The 19245-nt window shown below is 39.7% G+C and overlaps 1 protein-coding gene across 6 annotated transcripts in view; it reads right to left on the reverse strand.

Moving 5' to 3' along the window:
• The window catches only part of ank2a (ankyrin 2a, neuronal), a 74521-nt gene that overhangs the window by 2762 nt on the left and 52514 nt on the right, over positions 1-19245 (reverse strand). For 5 of the 6 annotated variants that reach the window (XM_089132450.1, XM_089132451.1, XM_089132448.1 and 2 more), the window contains 9 exons: positions 12410-18484; positions 10743-10820; positions 10531-10662; positions 10271-10411; positions 9942-10143; positions 9748-9820; positions 2881-2964; positions 2512-2676; positions 2170-2340 (listed from right to left, as the gene is read on the reverse strand). In XM_089132450.1, the coding sequence (XP_088988576.1) occupies positions 2170-2340; positions 2512-2676; positions 2881-2964; positions 9748-9820; positions 9942-10143; positions 10271-10411; positions 10531-10662; positions 10743-10820; positions 12410-18484 (7121 nt within the window). Of the gene's footprint in view, positions 1-1596; positions 1689-2169; positions 2341-2511; positions 2677-2880; positions 2965-4075; positions 4166-4812; positions 9337-9747; positions 9821-9941; positions 10144-10270; positions 10412-10530; positions 10663-10742; positions 10821-12409; positions 18485-19245 lie in introns of all 6 variants that reach the window. The other variant, XM_089132452.1, reaches the window with a different exon arrangement.

Here is a 19245-nt window from a genome sequence, read left to right on the forward strand (position 1 = left end):
AAGACATGCTTTGTTAACAAATATACACACAATGGCGGCGGCAAATAAAGAATTTCTTAACCCTGTGTCTATTGAACATTTGCATGAACATTACAATGCACTACTGTTAAAAAGTTCGAGGTCAGTAAAATTGTTGCTTTTATTAAACAAGGATGGATTTAATTGATCAAAAGTGACTAAAGACTTTTTTTTAATTTTGCTCTCTGGGTCCCCCTACAGTTGGGAAACAGTATTGTCTTCTACTACTGTCGTAAAATCTGTCATAGTTACACTAGGGAATACACGCGTGCATTTGTTGACAAGCGATACTGCCGAAATCTGCAGAAGGAATTAAGGAGTTCTCACATCTTGGGCAGACTCCAGTGTTGCGTGTAAAATGTCTTCATCCCAGGTACATTGGCATATATATCAGCATGTCTTGTTTATATAGTTTCATGGGCTTTATTTTTTTCAAACGTCAAAAGATCGCGTAGCTCACATTTACAAGCCAGGGTCTTTATAGTAACGTTAGCCTATTGGATACTGTTTTACATAATGGATATGCTAATTCAATTCAATGTTTGTTGGTAATAGCCATGTCGTCAATATTATAATATCAAGCTACCATAGATGAATCTGCAAATTTGGAAAAATCGATTTGCATTAACGTTATAGCCTGAAGCAAGACACTTTCACCTGAAAAATAAGTAACAAACATGACTATCAGCCTGCAGACATAGAATAGTCGTCCTGACCGATTATTTTGTTCGTGTAATCGTGTATTATTTACTTGCAAGAATGCACCCCCTACCAAACTCAGTAATCAGTATACTTTCACGTCTACCCGCCCCGGCTCTACGGGGATGCTTGAGTGTCTTAAGCGCCCTCAAAAGAGGGCGAAGCTTCATAACACATTACCAACAGTAAACTGATCGCCCGCGCGCTCTGTTTCTGACGCACTTCACATTTGGTTTTACTTGCTGCTTCAGCCATGACAACATACAGAGGTAAAAAATAAAAAGAAACGCTCATTGGACTTTCGCGTCGGAATTTGAGGAATTAGGGGAAGTGATGTACGCTGTAAAGAAGTCGAATTTTGTAGTTCTTTTTGTGGTCGGGTTACTACCCGCTCCCTGAAGTGACAGAGTGCCAGTAAAAGCGATACAGACACTGTCAGGGTATGGCATTCAACCTATTGTAAGTCGATGTACCATCTCAAGGGTTTTGGAAAAAATATTATAAAGGCTGAAACATAGTGCTGCTTTAAATTTCACATTGTTACAACTAAATGTTGTTCTTTTTAACTTTCTATTCATCAAAGAATCCTCAAAACATTTATCAAAGCAATAAAATAAGTAAAATTAAAAAATGTGTATATATATTAAAATAGAAAACATATATAGATATATAATTCATAATATTTGTTTTACTGCATTTTTGATCAAATAAATGCATTGATAAGAGACTTATTTCAAAAACAATTCAAAAATTTTGCTGACACCAAACTTTAGTGTAGATAGTGTAGATAAAGGTTACACTATTTAACCTTAGACCCCCCGGTTTCCCCCCACACTTTCACACTAATATGAACACAAACGCCATGCCCGTCTCTCAAACCTCCTGATCACAGATCCATCAGGCTGCAGTATTTCCTGCTCTACCACTCGAGGGATCTGCACCTTCCTAAAACCTCCAAAGTAGCTTAGAGCCTGAGGGAATGAGGCACACACTACATTAACACTAAATGAACTCTGATGAGGAAGAAACAAGATGGACAAACTATTTGGGTGTGTTGGACTGTGATGCTTTAGATGTTCATGGCATAGTCCAAAATGACATATTAACAGAATTATTTCTGCAGTATTTACAACAGTACAGTGTGAATTTTCTGTATGCATGGAGTACCCGGATGACCTACAATTCAATATATTTTTTATATCATTGCTCATTATTATTATTATTATTAATTGTCAAAAGCCAACACATTTTTACACAAAATTTGATTGATTTATAAAAATAACAAATTAAATGTATGTCAGTCAGATTTAAAATAAAAAGTGTACATACATAAGCTAACAAAAACAACTTTTGAGACAGTGTAAGTTTGGAATCCTTCCCTTAAAATAATGCCAAGCATAAAAATCTGATGTTGTAAAGATGTCAGGAATGACAGCTGTCTTAGCAGCTCACCTGGGTGAAGTCATCCCGTGCAGAGGGCAGGTCTGTGGCGAGGAAAGGATCCCCCTCATGCTTTTCCAGCTGTTCTCCATGTACCACTGTGGTTTGGACCACCTGTCTGACCTCTTGACCTACAACAGACTCCCCCGAAGCGGACATGTTGTCTTGCTCATGGAAAGTAACCTGAAATTAAACAAAAGACACCTCTACAGCAGATCTCTTTAAATGGCAATAATTGATTAAATTAACTAAATCAACTTAATTGTAATCAGAATTACTTTAATTTAGGTTAAGTAAGCCTTTTATTTTTTTTTTTTCATTTTGTATCTCATGACTAGTGGCAGCGTCACACACCTCTGTCTGATGTCCTTCGCTCTTCAGTACTGTCCTCTTCCTTACTTTCGAATATCCGTCCCCCAGCGCCACATTGACAGGCTGTTGGGTGGAGCCCTCCACCCTTACCTGCTCTGTCTCCACCCCATCAGATGACACACACCGTCGAATGACCTTCCTGGTCACCTGAGCGGGTAATAAACACATTTGAATGGAAATGATGGATTTAACATAAATCCTTGCTCTTCTCCTGAAAACAGAAACATGTAAGTGAATAAAAGTTAAATAAAAATGGAAGAGGACATATCTAGAGGACATTAACCAGGTATGGATGGATGGATGAATAGGTAGATGACTGATGGATGGATATTGCAGATCTTGGATGTTTACCTTCTTCACAACCAAGTTTCCCTGTGCATCTGTGTATTGCTCTTCTGTTACCGACTGTGGAGGAATGTCTGGAACATTATCGCCCTGTAGAAGAAACCAGACACACAATCAATACATCACCTGCTAAAGCAGTGTTCGCCATAAAAGGAAACAGCTGCCCTGGCTTGGGTAAAGGTTAGGGTTAGCAAAAGAGGAATAAAAAAGAAATAATGCCGAAAATATTCATCCAATATAGAAAGAAGAACACATCTTGTAGAAGTTGTCCATTTTATGATGATCAAGAGTCAACTAATAGCCTGGTATGCTTTCCCAAATACTATATTGCTGGAGTAGTTTTAAATGGACAACTTCTAGCAGCAATTGAGGAGCAGGGAGGTTAAGTCACAGCTGAAAATGCAGGATTTAAAATCGTGTCAGTTTCAGAAAATAAATCTTAGAGCAGTATGTAAAACTATCACACAACAGTTTGGCACTCAAAGTTACACACCAAGTGTGAGTTAAAGAAGTAGTTCGCTTTTAAAAAAACTTTTGCTGATAATTTACTCTCCCCCATGTCATCCAAGATGTCCACGTCTTTCTTTCTTCAGTCGAAAAGAAAGTAAGGTTTTTGATGAAAACATTCCAGGATTTTCTCCATATAATGGACTTCAATGGGAACCAAATGGTTTAAGGTCCAAATGAGAGTTTCAGTGCAGCTTCAAAGGGCTTTAAACGACACCAGACGATGAATAAGGGTCTTATCTCGGACCCTTCGAGTCATGACTTGAAAAAAGATTTCGAACAGGAGAGTCACAAATGCTCATCACAGAACAGAGCAAGGCGAGCATTTGAGCTTATAAAACTTAAACTTTGTTATTTATTTTTTTAAATGAGCGATCGTTTCACTCGATAAGAACCTTACTCATCATCTGGTGTCGTTTAAAACCCTTTAAAGCAGCACTGAAATTCTCATTTGGACCTTGAACCCTTTGGTTCCCATTGAAGTCCATTATATGGAGAAAATCCTGGAATGTTTTTATCAAAAACCTTAATTTCTTTTCGACTGAAGAAAGAATGACATGGACATCTTGGATGACATGGGGGTGAGTAAATTATCAGCAATTTTTTTTTTTTAAAGTGAACTACTCCTTTAAGAAACTCTGCTTCCACACTGAACCTCAAAAATAAACCAGGCAATTCTCATTCACAGATGTACCTGAATAATTACTCTTCTTCGCACCACTCTGGTGGTCAGCACATCCTCATCAGAGCTATCCGACACCACACCTAATGCATCATCAATATCCTAACCAACAGCGTGTATGTAAAATCACGCATTAATATAAGATTAAAATGATATATATATAAAACATAAATAAGTTTGTATAAACACAATGTAATGCTGCCCCCTCTGCTAAAATAGCATTAGACTAAACATTATTAGAATCTGCCTTTTTTTTTTTTTACAGAAAACAAGACAAGGGACAACAAAACATTCTTAACTTGACACAACATGCACCATTTTTAAATAGACTTGTATGAAACAATTAGCTAGTAAGCAAGTCACTTCAAATCCAGCAATCCGTTGCTTAGTTGTTCATAAGTATGGAAAATACTCTTAATTGTTATGTATATTAAGATATAGTTATTACTTGCTTGCAAAATCCTGCATATTTAGTATATGACATTACAATGTCATAAATGTAGTACATGCATCCGCACTATCTGAACAAGCAGACAGTGATTATGATGGTGTTAAGGTATGAATGTGACATGATCATGTTTTTTTTTATTTGTTTGAGTAAAATCACGTTTTTAAGGTTTTAAAATCATCCTAATTAGTGAAACCAAACACCATCCCTTCAGCAAACTCATTCAGCAGGAAATGGATTAGGGTAGATCGGAGGGGGGTGGGGGGGATGGGTTGAGGGAGGTCATGCTGAGGATGCTTACCCTCCTCAGATCATCATCATCATCATTATACTCAGCCCCTCTTCGATGAGGAAGCTCCTGAGGAAACTGTGCAGAAGATTCAAGACTTTTGTGGCTTAAAAAGTATTTCTCCTCTGCATCATCATTGGGTTCTTTGATGATGAGAGAATCCTCAAAATCGTCACTGTCTGATGACCTGATTGACCAACGAGGGCTCTCATGGGATGGTAGTGCTGAGGCAATTCTGACATTTGGTTGTTGTTGTAGTTCATGAATAGTCGAGCTTAAGACTTTATTACTAAGTCCCATTGCGCCTTTTAAGGGTTTGTCGTCTTCTGCTTCAGAATAATCTGAAATGGTCTGTCTGCAGTCGAAAAAAGTCTCAAGATCAGAGTCATCGTGTTGTTGATCAATGCTTAGTAAATTTTTGGGTTTTGGTTTTTCGGTGTTTACAGGTTTTGACACATCAGTATCTTCTAATTCCTTATGTTCACTCAGATCAGTTTGAGATGTAGGTGACTCCATTTTTGTTTTTTCAACAATTGATTGTAGGTCCCCTGTAAATCTGTCTTGGGAAACACCAATAACTAACGAACCACTCACCTCTAGTTGATCAGATAATGGCTGTTCTGGTTGAACTGTTTTTTCAAGTTCTTCATGCACCGAATTCATGTCAAACACCAAGGATTCAGAAGAGTCAGAGAAATAACAGTCAGAATGTTTTTCCTCTGATTGTTGGGATATTGCACCAGACAAAACAGAGTCTGACACTAGCCTTTTGGGATCTTTGGAAGGTAAGGCCTTGTCACTGCCATCCTGAGAGAGCGGTAAAGCTAGTACTGCCTCCTGGGGAACAGGTTTCTCAACTACCGTATTCATGTTCAGAGTTAGTACCAAGGGTTCAGAGGACTCAGAAAGGCAGCGGTCAATATGCTTTTCTTCTGACTTTTGGGTTGCACCAGAGATTGATGATTCAGACTGCTGCCGTTTTAAACCTTTGGACACCACTGCCTCCTGTGTAACATATTTCTTAGTAGTTTCTGATCCAAGTTCAGAAGACTTCTCTCTGAAGTCAAAATCTTGAGAAGTTATGACTGTTTCTGACAGTAGCCTTTTGGGATCTTTGGAAGGTAAGGCCTTGTCACTGCCATCCTGAGAGAGCGGTAAAGGTAGTACTGCCTCCTGGGAAACAGGTTTCTCAACTGCTGTATTGATGTTCAGAGTTAGTACCAAGGGTTCAGAGGACTCAGAAAGGCAGCGGTCAATATGCTTTTCTTCTGACTGTTGGGTTGCACCAGAGATTGATGATTCAGACTGCTGCCGTTTTAAACCTTTGGACACCACTGCCTCCTGTGAAACAGATTTCTTAGTAGTTTCTGATCCAAGTTCAGAAGACTTCTCTCTGAAGTCAAAATCTTGAGAAGTTATGACTGTTTCTGACAGTAGCTTTTTGGGATCTTTGGAAGGTAAGGCCTTGTCACTGCCATCCTGAGAGAGCGGTAAAGGTAGTACTGCCTCCTGGGAAACAGGTTTCTCAACTACCGTATTCATGTTCAGAGTTAGTACCAAGGGTTCAGAGGACTCAGAAAGGCAGCGGTCAATATGCTTTTCTTCTGACTGTTGGGTTGCACCAGAGATTGATGATTCAGACTGCTGCCGTTTTAAACCTTTGGACACCACTGCCTCCTGTGAAACAGGTTTCTTAGTAGTTTCTGATCCAAGTTCAGAAGACTTCTCTCTGAAGTCAAAATCTTGAGAAGTTATGACTGTTTCTGACAGTAGCCTTTTGGGATCTTTGGAAGGTAAGGCCTTGTCACTGCCATCCTGAGAGAGTGGTAAAGGTAGTACTGCCTCCTGGGAAACAGGTTTCTCAACTGCTGGATTCACGTTCAGAGTTAGTACCAAGGGTTCAGAGGACTCAGAAAGGCAGCGGTCAATATGCTTTTCTTCTGACTGTTGGGTTGCACCAGAGATTGATGATTCAGACTGCTGCCGTTTTAAACCTTTGGACACCACTGCCTCCTGTGAAACAGGTTTCTTAGTAGTTTCTGATCCAAGTTCAGAAGACTTCTCTCTGAAGTCAAAATCTTGAGAAGTTATGACTGTTTCTGACAGTAGCCTTTTGGGATCTTTGGAAGGTAAGGCCTTGTCACTGCCATCCTGCGAGAGCGGTAAAGGTAGTACTGCCTCCTGGGAAACAGGTTTCTCAACTGCTGTATTGATGTTCAGAGTTAGTACCAAGGGTTCAGAGGACTCAGAAAGGCAGCGGTCAATATGCTTTTCTTCTGACTGTTGGGTTGCACCAGAGATTGATGATTCAGACTGCTGCCGTTTTAAACCTTTGGACACCACTGCCTCCTGTGAAACAGATTTCTTAGTAGTTTCTGATCCAAGTTCAGAAGACTTCTCTCTGAAGTCAAAATCTTGAGAAGTTATGACTGTTTCTGACAGTAGCTTTTTGGGATCTTTGGAAGGTAAGGCCTTGTCACTGCCATCCTGAGAGAGCGGTAAAGGTAGTACTGCCTCCTGGGAAACAGGTTTCTCAACTGCTGGATTCACGTTCAGAGTTAGTACCAAGGGTTCAGAGGACTCAGAAAGGCAGCGGTCAATATGCTTTTCTTCTGACTGTTGGGTTGCACCAGAGATTGATGATTCAGACTGCTGCCGTTTTAAACCTTTGGACACCACTGCCTCCTGTGAAACAGGTTTCTTAGTAGTTTCTGATCCAAGTTCAGAAGACTTCTCTCTGAAGTCAAAATCTTGAGAAGTTATGACTGTTTCTGACAGTAGCCTTTTGGGATCTTTGGAAGGTAAGGCCTTGTCACTGCCATCCTGAGAGAGTGGTAAAGGTAGTACTGCCTCCTGGGAAGCAGGTTTCTCAACTGCTGGATTCACGTTCAGAGTTAGTACCAAGGGTTCAGAGGAGTCAGAAAGACAGCGATCAATGCACTTTTCTTCTGACTGTTGGGTTTCACCAGAGATGAATGATTCAGACAGCGGCCGTTTTAAACCTTTGGACACCACTGCCTCCTGTGAAACAGGTTTCTTAGTAGTTGCTGATCCAAGTTGAGAAGACTTCTCCTTGAAGTCAAACTGTTGAGAAGTTATGACTGTTTCTGACAGTAGCCTATTGGAATCTTTGGAAGGTAAGGTGTTTTCACTGCCATCCTGGGATGGAAGTAAAGCTAGTTCTACCTCCAGGGAAACAGGTTTCTCAACTGCTGTATTCATGTTCAGAGTAAGTACCAAGGGTTCAGAGGACTTAGAAAGACAGCGGTCAATATGCTTTTCTTCTGACTGTTGAGCTGCACCAGAGATTAATGATTCAGACTGCTGCCGTTTTAAACCTTTGGACACCACTGCCTCCTGTGAAACAGATTTCTTAGTAGTTGCTGATCCAAGTTCAGAAGACTTTTCCCTGAAATCAAAATATTGACAAGCTATGACTGTTTCTGGTGTTTGTGGACTGAGGTCAGAGCCACAAAAAGGAGAAATTTCACTCAGCTCTGCAGTTTCCCTTGGAATCCACATGTCTGGGTCAGTCTCAGTCTCATAACTCTCATTTATGAGAGGTTCAATTGTTAAATCCATTTGTGTATTTACTTTTAACGCATCAGGCTTTTGCTTTTGAGATTCTAAAAGTTGTAGATATGGTTCCTGTTCACAGGAATCAGTTTGTGATTCTACCCTAGGATCAACTTCAGGCTCCAAAGGTTGCTCTGGGGAGCTGTTTGTATCAGATTGTCGTTGATTTAAAATTGTGATCTCATGATAAGTAGGTGACTGCAGTGATGTAGAGTCAATTGTATGAGAAGATTCAACTAAATTTTGATCTACTACCTTACGGCTTTGCAATAAAGCAACTGGATCCAAATCACTTAGCTTTTCTGGGGTAAGAAAGACCTGATCTGATTCTGGAGGGCCCTTAATGAGATCCGGAGTCACTCTTGAAAGCCCTGGATTCACTTCAACACTGTGTGAGAGAGTTTCATCAGCCTCCCTCACAGAAGCATGAGGGGAAAGTGAAGGACTAATATTTTGGCCTAGTACTTGGTTGCTGCCAGGAACCAATCTATCAACTTCACATGGTTTGCTTTCATGGTATGAAGAATACTGTATGGTGTTTGAAGTTGTATTAGGTTCAAATAGTTGTGCCACTAACGATTTTTCATTGCTTTCTAAATCACTTTTTTCATATACAGGCGACACTTGATCAAGACGCATAGAATCTCCACCTTGATATTTTGGTTCTTTGAGTAGATTTTCTTCCTCTTGACTCATTGGTGAAGTGTGTTGCAGTAGGTCGGGTACTGTGTGTCCAGGTTCAACTGCTGACGAAACAACGGAATTTTCACCTGACGAAAATCTCACAATAGACACCTGACTGAAATCAAAGACATTTTGAGATGCCTTTGTTGGTTGTTGGTGGAATTCTGAGTCTGACTGACTCTTCAAACTGACTGATGATGAAGAAGAGAGACAAGCATTTTCAGTGTCGGAAAGGTCACCCTGAGCTTGATTTTCCTCTTCAGATGCTGCTGAAACCTACAGGATTATATGAGGTATGGAAAAGTATGACAAGGGAAAATAGATGATATTGAAGGGATATATACAACCAGTGACAAACAAAACATGCAATGATCATCAGTTCATTTTAGAAACACATTCATGTCATCATTCTGTAATCATTTCTATTCAGGCAGGTCAAGAGAGAGGAGTCTAGAATCATCAGTTGAGTAGATTGTGTTTCTTCCTGGAACAACATTCTTGCATAACTTTCCATTAGCCTTTCGCACCACAATGACTAGTTAGAGTTATGTGGAATTTTCTTTTAGTAAAAAAAAAAAAAACTAGAAAACTAAGACCCTGTGGAAGGTTTCTTGTCAGTACTGGGGTTGACACATCTGGAACATGACCCACAGGATATGCATCAAATGCACAATGCCATGGACTTACTTCTTCATATTCAGCTTCCTTTGTAGATTCTTTCTTGACCTCTTGAAACAGCCATGGATTGGTGAAGCTATCCCTAGGAGACATTGAGAAAGCAAAGTGAATGACCAGGTTGTGTACTACCAGAAGACTGATTAACTGAGTGCAATCATCACTGTAAATGCCATTTAATTAAAGTAGCTCTGTGTATCGCTCACTGGTTGATCTCCAGTTCCTCCATCAGATCTCCATGAATGCTCTCTGAATGGATGTTTCCCATTGTTTCAGCCCATGAGGGAATGTCAAGGAGAGAGGCCACAGATAAGTCTTCTTCTGACACAGCTGGAGGATGCCTTTGTGAAGTCTCCACTCTCCGCACCACCCGGAGACTGTCAACATCCTCTTGGACTGAGGAGAGAGCTACAAAAGACAAAAACATCCACTTTGACACTCTAAGACTTTTAATTCAAACTTATTTTAAGGGTTTACATCTTGCAGTTCTCATATATATATGCAAACCAAGAATGTGCTAATTGCATTGTCCTACCTTCACTGTGATCTAAAGTCCTTTCAATCTCTGCATATGTTCTTGAGGTTTGCTCCTGGATTGACTTGTGCATTTGAATCTCAATAAGATGAACAATGTCCATGCGATTTATTTTAGTGATTCTTTTAATCAATGTATCTTCTGTGGAATTTGAGACATAATAAAATCTATTATTTAAAATGCATTTCAAGGATTTGTATTTTAATAACATTGAATTAATTCAATTCTGACTGATAAGACTGAATAAAAACAGGACTCACCAGTCGCATGCTTTCCTTCTCTTTCTACCCAGCGCTGCAAAAGGGCATAACTCTGCTCTTGTAATGAATTTGGGTTTTCAGCACGCACTTGCTGAATCTCATCTTCATTGAATTCCAACTCCTTGGCCAGTTCTAAAAGAAACATCCAATTATGTTTTTGCTTCAGAAAGAGTTTTGATTTTCTAGCAACTTCTTACTGACATACTACTCACCTGTCCAACTAAAACCTAGAAGGTCAGCAATTATGGCCAAAGTCTCTTCTTTCCTATCTGCATCATCATGCCAGTCCACTGTAACATCAAAGTATTTTTCATTTATATTTTATTTTAGAAATGCATTCAAAACATCAAAACCCTGTTCATTTACTAGTTTAACTACTTTGACAGCTAATGTACGGTTTATTACTATAATATGGGATATGCATTAACGATATTTGAGATATCACAAAAATATGCGACTAGAGTTGTTGTTAAGTCTAGTTTTGTAGCACAAAAAAAGTTGTAGTTTTACATATTTCTTAACTCTTTCCCCATCATTGACGTAAATGTCCGTCATTTGAGACAATGCTTCCCCGCCAATAACAGAACTTTCCGGCTTTTTTTGTTTTAACTATTATACGGTAGGGAGCGCTATGACATCTTCTGAAAGAGTACCGAAAAGACTTTTGCATATGTAAGCAGATGCATATGTAAAATAACGCAATCATCATTAAACAGCATGTAAACGGCATCCTGGACAAATTTGCCCCTTGGCCTCTGTCCATTATGGCCTCCCAATCATCCCCATACAGATTGGCTTTATCACTGTGTCCTCTCCTCCAATAAGCTGGTGTGTGGTGGGTGTTCTGGTGCAATATGAATGCCGTCGCATCATCCAGGTGTTGGAGGATGAGGAGATTCCCCATGTAAAGCGCTTTGAGTACCTAGAAAAGCTATATAAAGCTATATAAATGTAACAAATTAAATCAAAACTGCATTATGTTACAGAATGAGATGTCGCCCCAGGACGAGGTATAGGACTGTGCAAGCTTTGGAGGTGTTGAAGGACTCAATCTACTTAATTTATATTTTGATCATTATACCGAATCCGATCCAGGTGTAATCTTTGACAAAAATGTGTTTTTCTCAGATTTTTTCTCAAAATGTTGCCTTTTCTAATTAGACTTTTTGTTTGTTCATTTAAACGTTGAGGCTCTGTTCTTTTATTTTGATATATTGCATGTTCATTTATTCATACAACGAAATATTCAGGGGGCCATGAAAATCTTGTGGAAATTATCAAAAATGATGGCGGTGACTGGCAACTTAAAAAAAAAAATTCTGGTGGGGAAAGAGTTAATAGCATGAAAGTACAATGACTGAATACCTATATAATTACTGTATATATTTTATATAGATCTATAAAGTTATTTAATATTATATGCCATAATTTATTCTTTTTACACAATGAAAAATTTAAAGTCTTTTTACACAAAAATGTGCCATTGCCATGGTTGTTTTAATATTTCTCAGATGAAACATGCAGTAGTGGGCATGCATTGCACAAGGAAACTGTAAAAGTATCACCCAACAAAAAAAAAAGTAGAGCCAGTCAATCTTGAGATTTCAGTTTTCATGTACACACTGATATGCAAATGAATAAAACATGACATAAAAAGTCACAAAAATGACACACAAACACACACACACACGAAAATATTGAGATGAGACAAAGTACATTACAAAACACCACAATATATAAAACAAAAATCACAGGACAACACAGAACAACAAATTAAAACACAAAATAAAAATAAAAAAAGAAAGAAAAGAGACTTTTCATGGAGTTAAGGTAAATTTTGGAGAAAGTAATACGGGGGGCAAGTGCCAAGTAGAGGTACCTTTACTTTGGTCTGGGGTAGTGCTGTCTGAGATTCTCTGCATCTGTGTCTCCACACAATCCTCCCAGTAGGCCCTTGACTCAAAGACATCATCGCCTACGGACGGGGGTCGAATTGCTTTCAAACTTTCTATCCCTAACTCAACAGAGGCTCTGTCTCCTTTGGTTTCATCACACTCTGTGTTCCTAGAAGGGTCTAATTCCTGAAAGACTTTGGCAGGTAGTTCAGGTTGACTGGATGCAGAATACTGTGGAGCCATCTGGGAGGATGAAATCTTTGGTTTGGTGTAGTTGCTTTCTATATTAGTGTGATCATCCACAACAGACATGGACCATTCTGAGATACCAATATCTGCCTCAGATTTAGGCCTTTGATTCTGCTCAATGGAGTCCCCTGGTCCTAAAATTTGGTCAAAGCTGGCTGATTTCACAGCAGTTTTTGGCTTAGATGTTGTGTCCTCGATTTCAGCAGCAATGTCCTTGAATGGAGTGGACATTGAACGTGATGTCTGGAATTGCTGTTGACTAACAGTATGAGCTGAGGCACTAGAGGAAATCATTGATACTTGGTTGGAAATGGGCATTTCAACAACAGAATGCTGTTCATCATCTACTGAGGAGTCGGAGGATTCTTGCTCAGAATAAACTGTTCGAGTTACTGTATAAGTGGCAGTGTCAACATTCGGTATCAGTGCGTCTTCATGGATTCCATTATCCTCTGTGGGGCTCTTTAGTTCACTCTGTAGAGGGAATTTAATCGGTTCTGAATGTTCTGGTTTAATCTTGGCTCCAGTTTGACTAAAGCCATCAGACTTTGCATCAGGTTCCTCAGTAAACCTGTCTTCATGCACTAAACCATCTGCAGTCAACTCAAATGACTCACTAGTGTTGGAATTGACTTGTTCAAAATCTTCACATGGATCTTCATTTATTGGAAAAAAGGCTAATCTTTCTTCCTCTTCCTCCATTGTCCTCTTGGTCATGTCAATGGCTCCACCTCTGGTCATCTCAAATAGTTTTCCTTCTTGGAAAAGGAAAGGATTTGGTGTCCCCTCTTCAGTAGGGGTACGTCCAGGAGTGTCAGGTGTGGTTCCATGGGATTGTCTGTCTGTACACAAAGCAAGTATTTTCTGCTCCTCAGCTTCAATTTGTGCATCAAATGCCTCATCATCTTCCACTTCAGCACTCCAGGGAACCAAGTCTCTTGGAGTAGATGATGGAATTTTATCTGGCTTTCCTTCATTGTCCTCTTCATAAATACAGAAATCTGTTGGGGATTCATTTTGCACTTCCTTGGCTGCAGTAGTAGTACCTATAATTTCATTAGGAAAAACTAGTTCTAGCGCTTTTTCAGAAGTTGGTCTCTCACCAGGAGAATTGGAATCAACATCAGCATCGACCTCAATGTCTGTTTTGCTTTCTGCTGATGTAATAACCAGATCCTCCTCAGGTGTAGTCCCACTGGTCACTGTAGTATGGTACTCTGTAGAAAACTGTTCATAGTCTTTCTCCTTGTTTACATGGGTTGGCAAAGATGGTATGTTTGTGCATGTCTGTAAATCCACAGTCTTCAAATGGGTATGGTCTTGCTCACCTTTGTCCATGGTCTTTAAAATGTCACTGGTTACATATGATACTTTGTTGGATGACTCTTCCAACTCAGGGTTTTCATAATCCTCATCAGACAATGAAGGTTGTAGGCCAGATTCAGTCAGATTCTCCAAGCACTGCTCTTCTGAATCTTTTGTTAACATTGAGTCAAAGTCTAGAGGACTTTCATGTGGTGACAGGTTTTCTTCTTTCAATTGTTTAAAATCACAATCAAAATTAAATTTTACCTTTTTAACTCTTGCGTCCTTTTCCATTTCATCAAATGTTTTGATCTTTGCAGCCATCTTAAACATCTCTTCTTCTGGAGTGAATTGCCTTTGTAAAGCATCAAAATCATTAAGATCCTCACTGTCAAGTACCTCTTCTTTTTGCTCCAGGGTCATGGAAAGGCACTGCATTTCTGGGGTCTCATGGGACCCTTGGGAGGACTCACTTTCTAAATAAATGTCTTGTTCAGAATTATTTTCTGTGTCTAATTTTTTTCTTGAATCAGAAGCGAAAGACTGACTTGTTGAAAAGACCCTTTCAATATAACTTAATTGTCCATTCTCCTCCCCACTGGGGCTACCCTCTAATGAGTCTTGCCATGGGGACTCCTTGTTTGGGCTTGGCTCGATAGAGTCTGGCGTTTTTGGAGATGGCCCATCTTCTCTGATGAGAGTAGTCTCAAGTGAGTCTGTTCTCCAGAGAGTTTTAGAGTCACTTATGCTTTCAGGTTGCAGAGAATCTAATGTAGAAGGTCTATCAAGTGCATCTGGACTGTGATGGCAATGTTGAAGTATCTTCTCAGACTCATTGATTACACTGAATTCTGTTGGCTTCATATCATATCTATAGGATGAATCACTTCTCATGTCATGTGCAGTTGTTTCACTGTCCCATTTCATAACTTCAATTGTCTCTTGAACTATTGTCTTCGAATTAGTAGAGGATGGTGACTCCGTTTTGGAGGAAGGAGAAAGTGAATACATTTTAGAGTCATCACTGGATGGTGAATCAGTTCTGGTCAATAGGGAAGGTGATTCAATCTTAGAATCATAAGGTGATGTCTTGCTTTTTGTGGCAGTTACTGAACATAATTGGACACTCTTGTCACTCTCTGCTCTTTCATGTGATGTCACCAAAATTGACTGGTAAGTTGTCTCTGTAGCCTCTTGATGTCTGACTTCTGTTTTTTCAGTTGGAGTAACAAGGATTTCAGGGCTATTTTGAGGGGTTTCAGCAAGTCCATCAAATGTATCATTGTCACATGTGCTGGTGTAAGGAGTCCTAGTTCCTGTACTATTTCCAGGAGAGTCTACCAAGGCCTCGTGTTTCACACTATCAGGACTTTCTTCTGAGGCTTCGTGTATTTCACTTTTAAGTAAGGGCTCACCTTGCACCATTGCAGTAGCAAATGCAGTGATTATATTTGATTTACTTGGATCCACAGCTACCTGATGTATCTGCTCCTCATCGTCTAATGAAGGGCCATCTCTACACATTAAATAGCGTTTACTTGCTTCACCCGATGTCCGCCTAAAGAGCAGATATCCAGGACTGTCCTCAAGTTCTGCCTTAATATCTGCGCTGAAGTCTTCTGATGGTTTCCTGTCTGGGCTGATCTGAGGTTCCACAGACAATCTCCTATTCTGGTAGATGTTATCTTCATAATACATTCTCTCAGGAATCAGCCCTGGGTCTTCATTTTCTAATAGCTCAGAAGTTATTTGTTGTTCCTCAGTCTCAAATCTGCCTTGTTCCTGAGATGGTTTTCCATTTTGGTCCATTGATGTAAGCTCAGAGAGCAGGTCTTCCCGAGAGGTTTCCTCTTTAAAGTTAAAGATAATGTTGGAAGTTATAGCTGGATCACCTTCTGTATTTTGGATGGACAAAGTACTGTTTAAAAAAGTACTGTTTACTGTTTCACCATCATCGACCATTGGTTTATATTGAATTGTGTTTGGGTCAAAATATGATTCTTGAATGATTTTGTTTTCTACAACATTTTTTTCTTGTAAATGTTGGGTTGATACTGTCATTTGTTTATCATATGTAGGAGGGACCTGCATCATATCAGAACTTGACGCTTCAGAGGTTACAACAGTCATAATCTGTGTTACATTAGGACTTGCCGTTTCAGAGGTCTCAGTCGTAATTGCTCTTTCTTGTAAACGTTGGGTTGTGACTGTCAGTTGGCTGTCATATGTCGGAGAAATCTGTGTTACGGTAGGACTTGCCGTTTCAGAGCTCTCAGTCGTAATTTCTCTTTCTTGTAATTGTTGGGTTGTTACTGTTAGTTGACTGTCACTCGTCGGAGGAATCTGTGCTACAATAGGACTTGGCGTTTCAGAGGTCTCAGTCGTAATTGCTCTTTCTTGTAAATGTTGGGTTGTGACTGTCAGTTGGCTGTCAGATGTCGGAGAAATCTGTGTTACGGTAGGACTTGCCGTTTCAGAGCTCTCAGTCGTAATTTCTCTTTCTTGTAATTGTTGGGTTGTTACTGTTAGTTGGCTGTCACTTGTCGGAGGAATCTGTGTTACAATAGGACTTGCCATTTCAGAGGTCTCGGTCATATTTTCTCTTTCTTGTAAATGTTGGGTTGTTACTGTTAGTTGGCTGTCATATGTCGGAGAAATCTGTGTTACGATAGGACTTGCCGTTTCAGAGCTCTCAGTCGTAATTTCTCTTTCTTGTAATTGTTGGGTTGTTACTGTTAGTTGGCTGTCACTTGTCGGAGGAATCTCTGTTACAATAGGACTTGCCATTTCAGAGGTCTCGGTCATATTTTCTCTTTCTTGTAAATGTTGGGTTGTTACTGTTAGTTGGCTGTCATATGTCGGAGAAATCTGTGTTACGATAGGACTTGCCGTTTCAGAGCTCTCAGACGTAATTTCTCTTTCTTGTAAATGTTGGGTTGTTACTGTTAGTTGGCTGTCATATGTCGGAGAAATCTGTGTTACGGTAGGACTTGCCGTTTCAGAGCTCTCAGTCGTAATTTCTCTTTCTTGTAAATGTTGGGTTGTTACTGTTAGTTGACTGTCACTTGTCAGAGGAATCTGTGTTAGAATAGGACTTGGCGTTTCAGAGGTCTCAGTCGTAATTGCTCTTTCTTGTAAATGTTGGGTTGTGACTGTCAGATGGCTGTCATATGTCGGAGAAATCTGTGTTACAATAGGACTTGCCGTTTGAGAGGTCTCGGACGTATTTTCTCTTTCTTGTAAATGTTGGGTTGTTACTGTTAGTTGGCTGTCATATGTCGGAGAAATCTGTGTTACATTAGGACTTGCCTTTTCAGAGGTCTCAGTGGTAATTGCTTCTTCTTGTAAATGTTGAGTTGTTACTGTCATTTGGTAATCATATGTTGGGGGAACCTGCGTCTCATCAGAAGTTGCCATCTCAGAGGTTACAGCTGTAATTGCTTTATGTTCAAAAAGTCCAGACTTGCTTTTTGATGGATCTTGGCCAGTCTGAAATGCCTTCATCAGTTCTCTTACAGACATGGTTTCTTCCAGCCTTTCTGTCTGTGACTTTGGAGATCTGGGGGATTTTGGAGGAAGCTTGGTTGATTTTTCTGCCTCTTTGACATGGGAAGTATTCACTTTCCAGTTTTGATTGTCCACCTCCTTTTCTTCTTCAACCTTCATCTGCAGTGCCTTAACCCTGTCTTTAATGGATCCAATTGGAGTTTCTACAACTCTAGGAGACACAGGACCCGATAAAAAGACAGGTCCAGATCCACCAATAACTGCATCTTCATCAAGAGACTCCTCAGACTGACTCCTACTCATCCTTTCCAGGTCATCTTCAGAACTGCCACTTGCAAACTCCCTCTCTTTACGCTTTTTCCTTACTGGCTTTTTGATTTCTGCTGGACGGTGTTTAGCACGGGCAACAAATACCTCTTTAAAGCTTTCTTGAACAATATCTACATCTTGTGAATGACTAAATGGTACAGGTTCCTGCAGACATTGTTCTAAGTCACCACTGAGATATGAAACCATACCTGACATATCCCTCTTAGGAAAAGAACTTGATATATTGTCTCTTGTGATTCGAACTTCCTGAATGAGTGTCTCTTGGTCTTCAGTGATGTTTTTGCTTTTGGATTCTTCAACATCTGTCTCACCGAGAAGTACCCACTCATCACCATCAATGGTTACAGATATCCCAATAGCACTTTCCCTCTTTGTGTCATCCATTGTTCCCTCACGGAGGATCTCTTCTACCTTTTCCAAGTCCTCTTTCACTTTTTCAACAATTTCAAATGGCTCGTCCACTTCTTCTTCCCTAGCCTTGTCTGATCTCTCTCTTGCATCCGACGAGCACGATATTTCTGAATTTTCAGAGGTCAGAAGGACTGACACTTTAATCAGGTCCTGCTTCATATCGGACACCTCTGAAAGCAGATCTGGACTTGCGAGTGTGGCAGGGTCATGCATGATTTGCATCAGAGAAAACTCTGTTGTGTCAGATCCATCATAATCTTCCATTTTAACAGCACAAAGAGTTGTTTAAAAGAACAAATGGGAAATGAAGAGGACAAAAGACATTGGAAAACTAGTCAGGGCAGGAGCAATACAAACTGTCTTCAGTTCAGATGATAAGGAAACTACTTGACAGAATGATGAAATATCGCATATTTATCTAGATTTGGATCCAAAGGATTTGGGAAGGCATGGGAGCAGTTAAGCAAAGCAAAGAAGAATTACAGAGTGAGGAGAGGAAATGGGCAGGAAATAACTTGCTTAAACACGTTATATTGTTTCAAGTATCCACTCATTCACTTGCACAAGAGGGAAAGTATAAAGAAAAACAAAGGGAAAGAATAAGTAATACAGAAACCTGTGCACAAAGAACAAATGGGGAAAGTAATCATAACACAGAGTGGAGCTGTACCAATGAGGCATCTCAAGATTGTTCTCGACATGAAGAGCTCATGTCAACAAAAACACAGATAGCATGTTTGAAACATGTTCAAAGCCCTTAAAAACAGCACCGAGATACAATCAGAGGTTTTTCCCATAAAACATGAATTGGCATTGAATTATCAAATGCTATGGCTTTGAGTCAATCATGAAGGAACATATGGGAATTTGTTAAAAGACTGAGGTAAATGATAAGGAAAATTTAGGAAAGCAATAATAAACAAGAGTGAATCAAATCAAATAAAGAATGAGAGTGACAGGGATAAAAATGTTACACAAATTATGCATATTTTCAAAAAGGTATCCACGCATACAGGCT

This window comes from Pimephales promelas, chromosome 6 (assembly GCF_988280905.1).
Source record: "Pimephales promelas chromosome 6, fPimPro1.hap1.1, whole genome shotgun sequence".
NCBI lineage: Eukaryota > Metazoa > Chordata > Actinopteri > Cypriniformes > Leuciscidae > Pimephales > Pimephales promelas.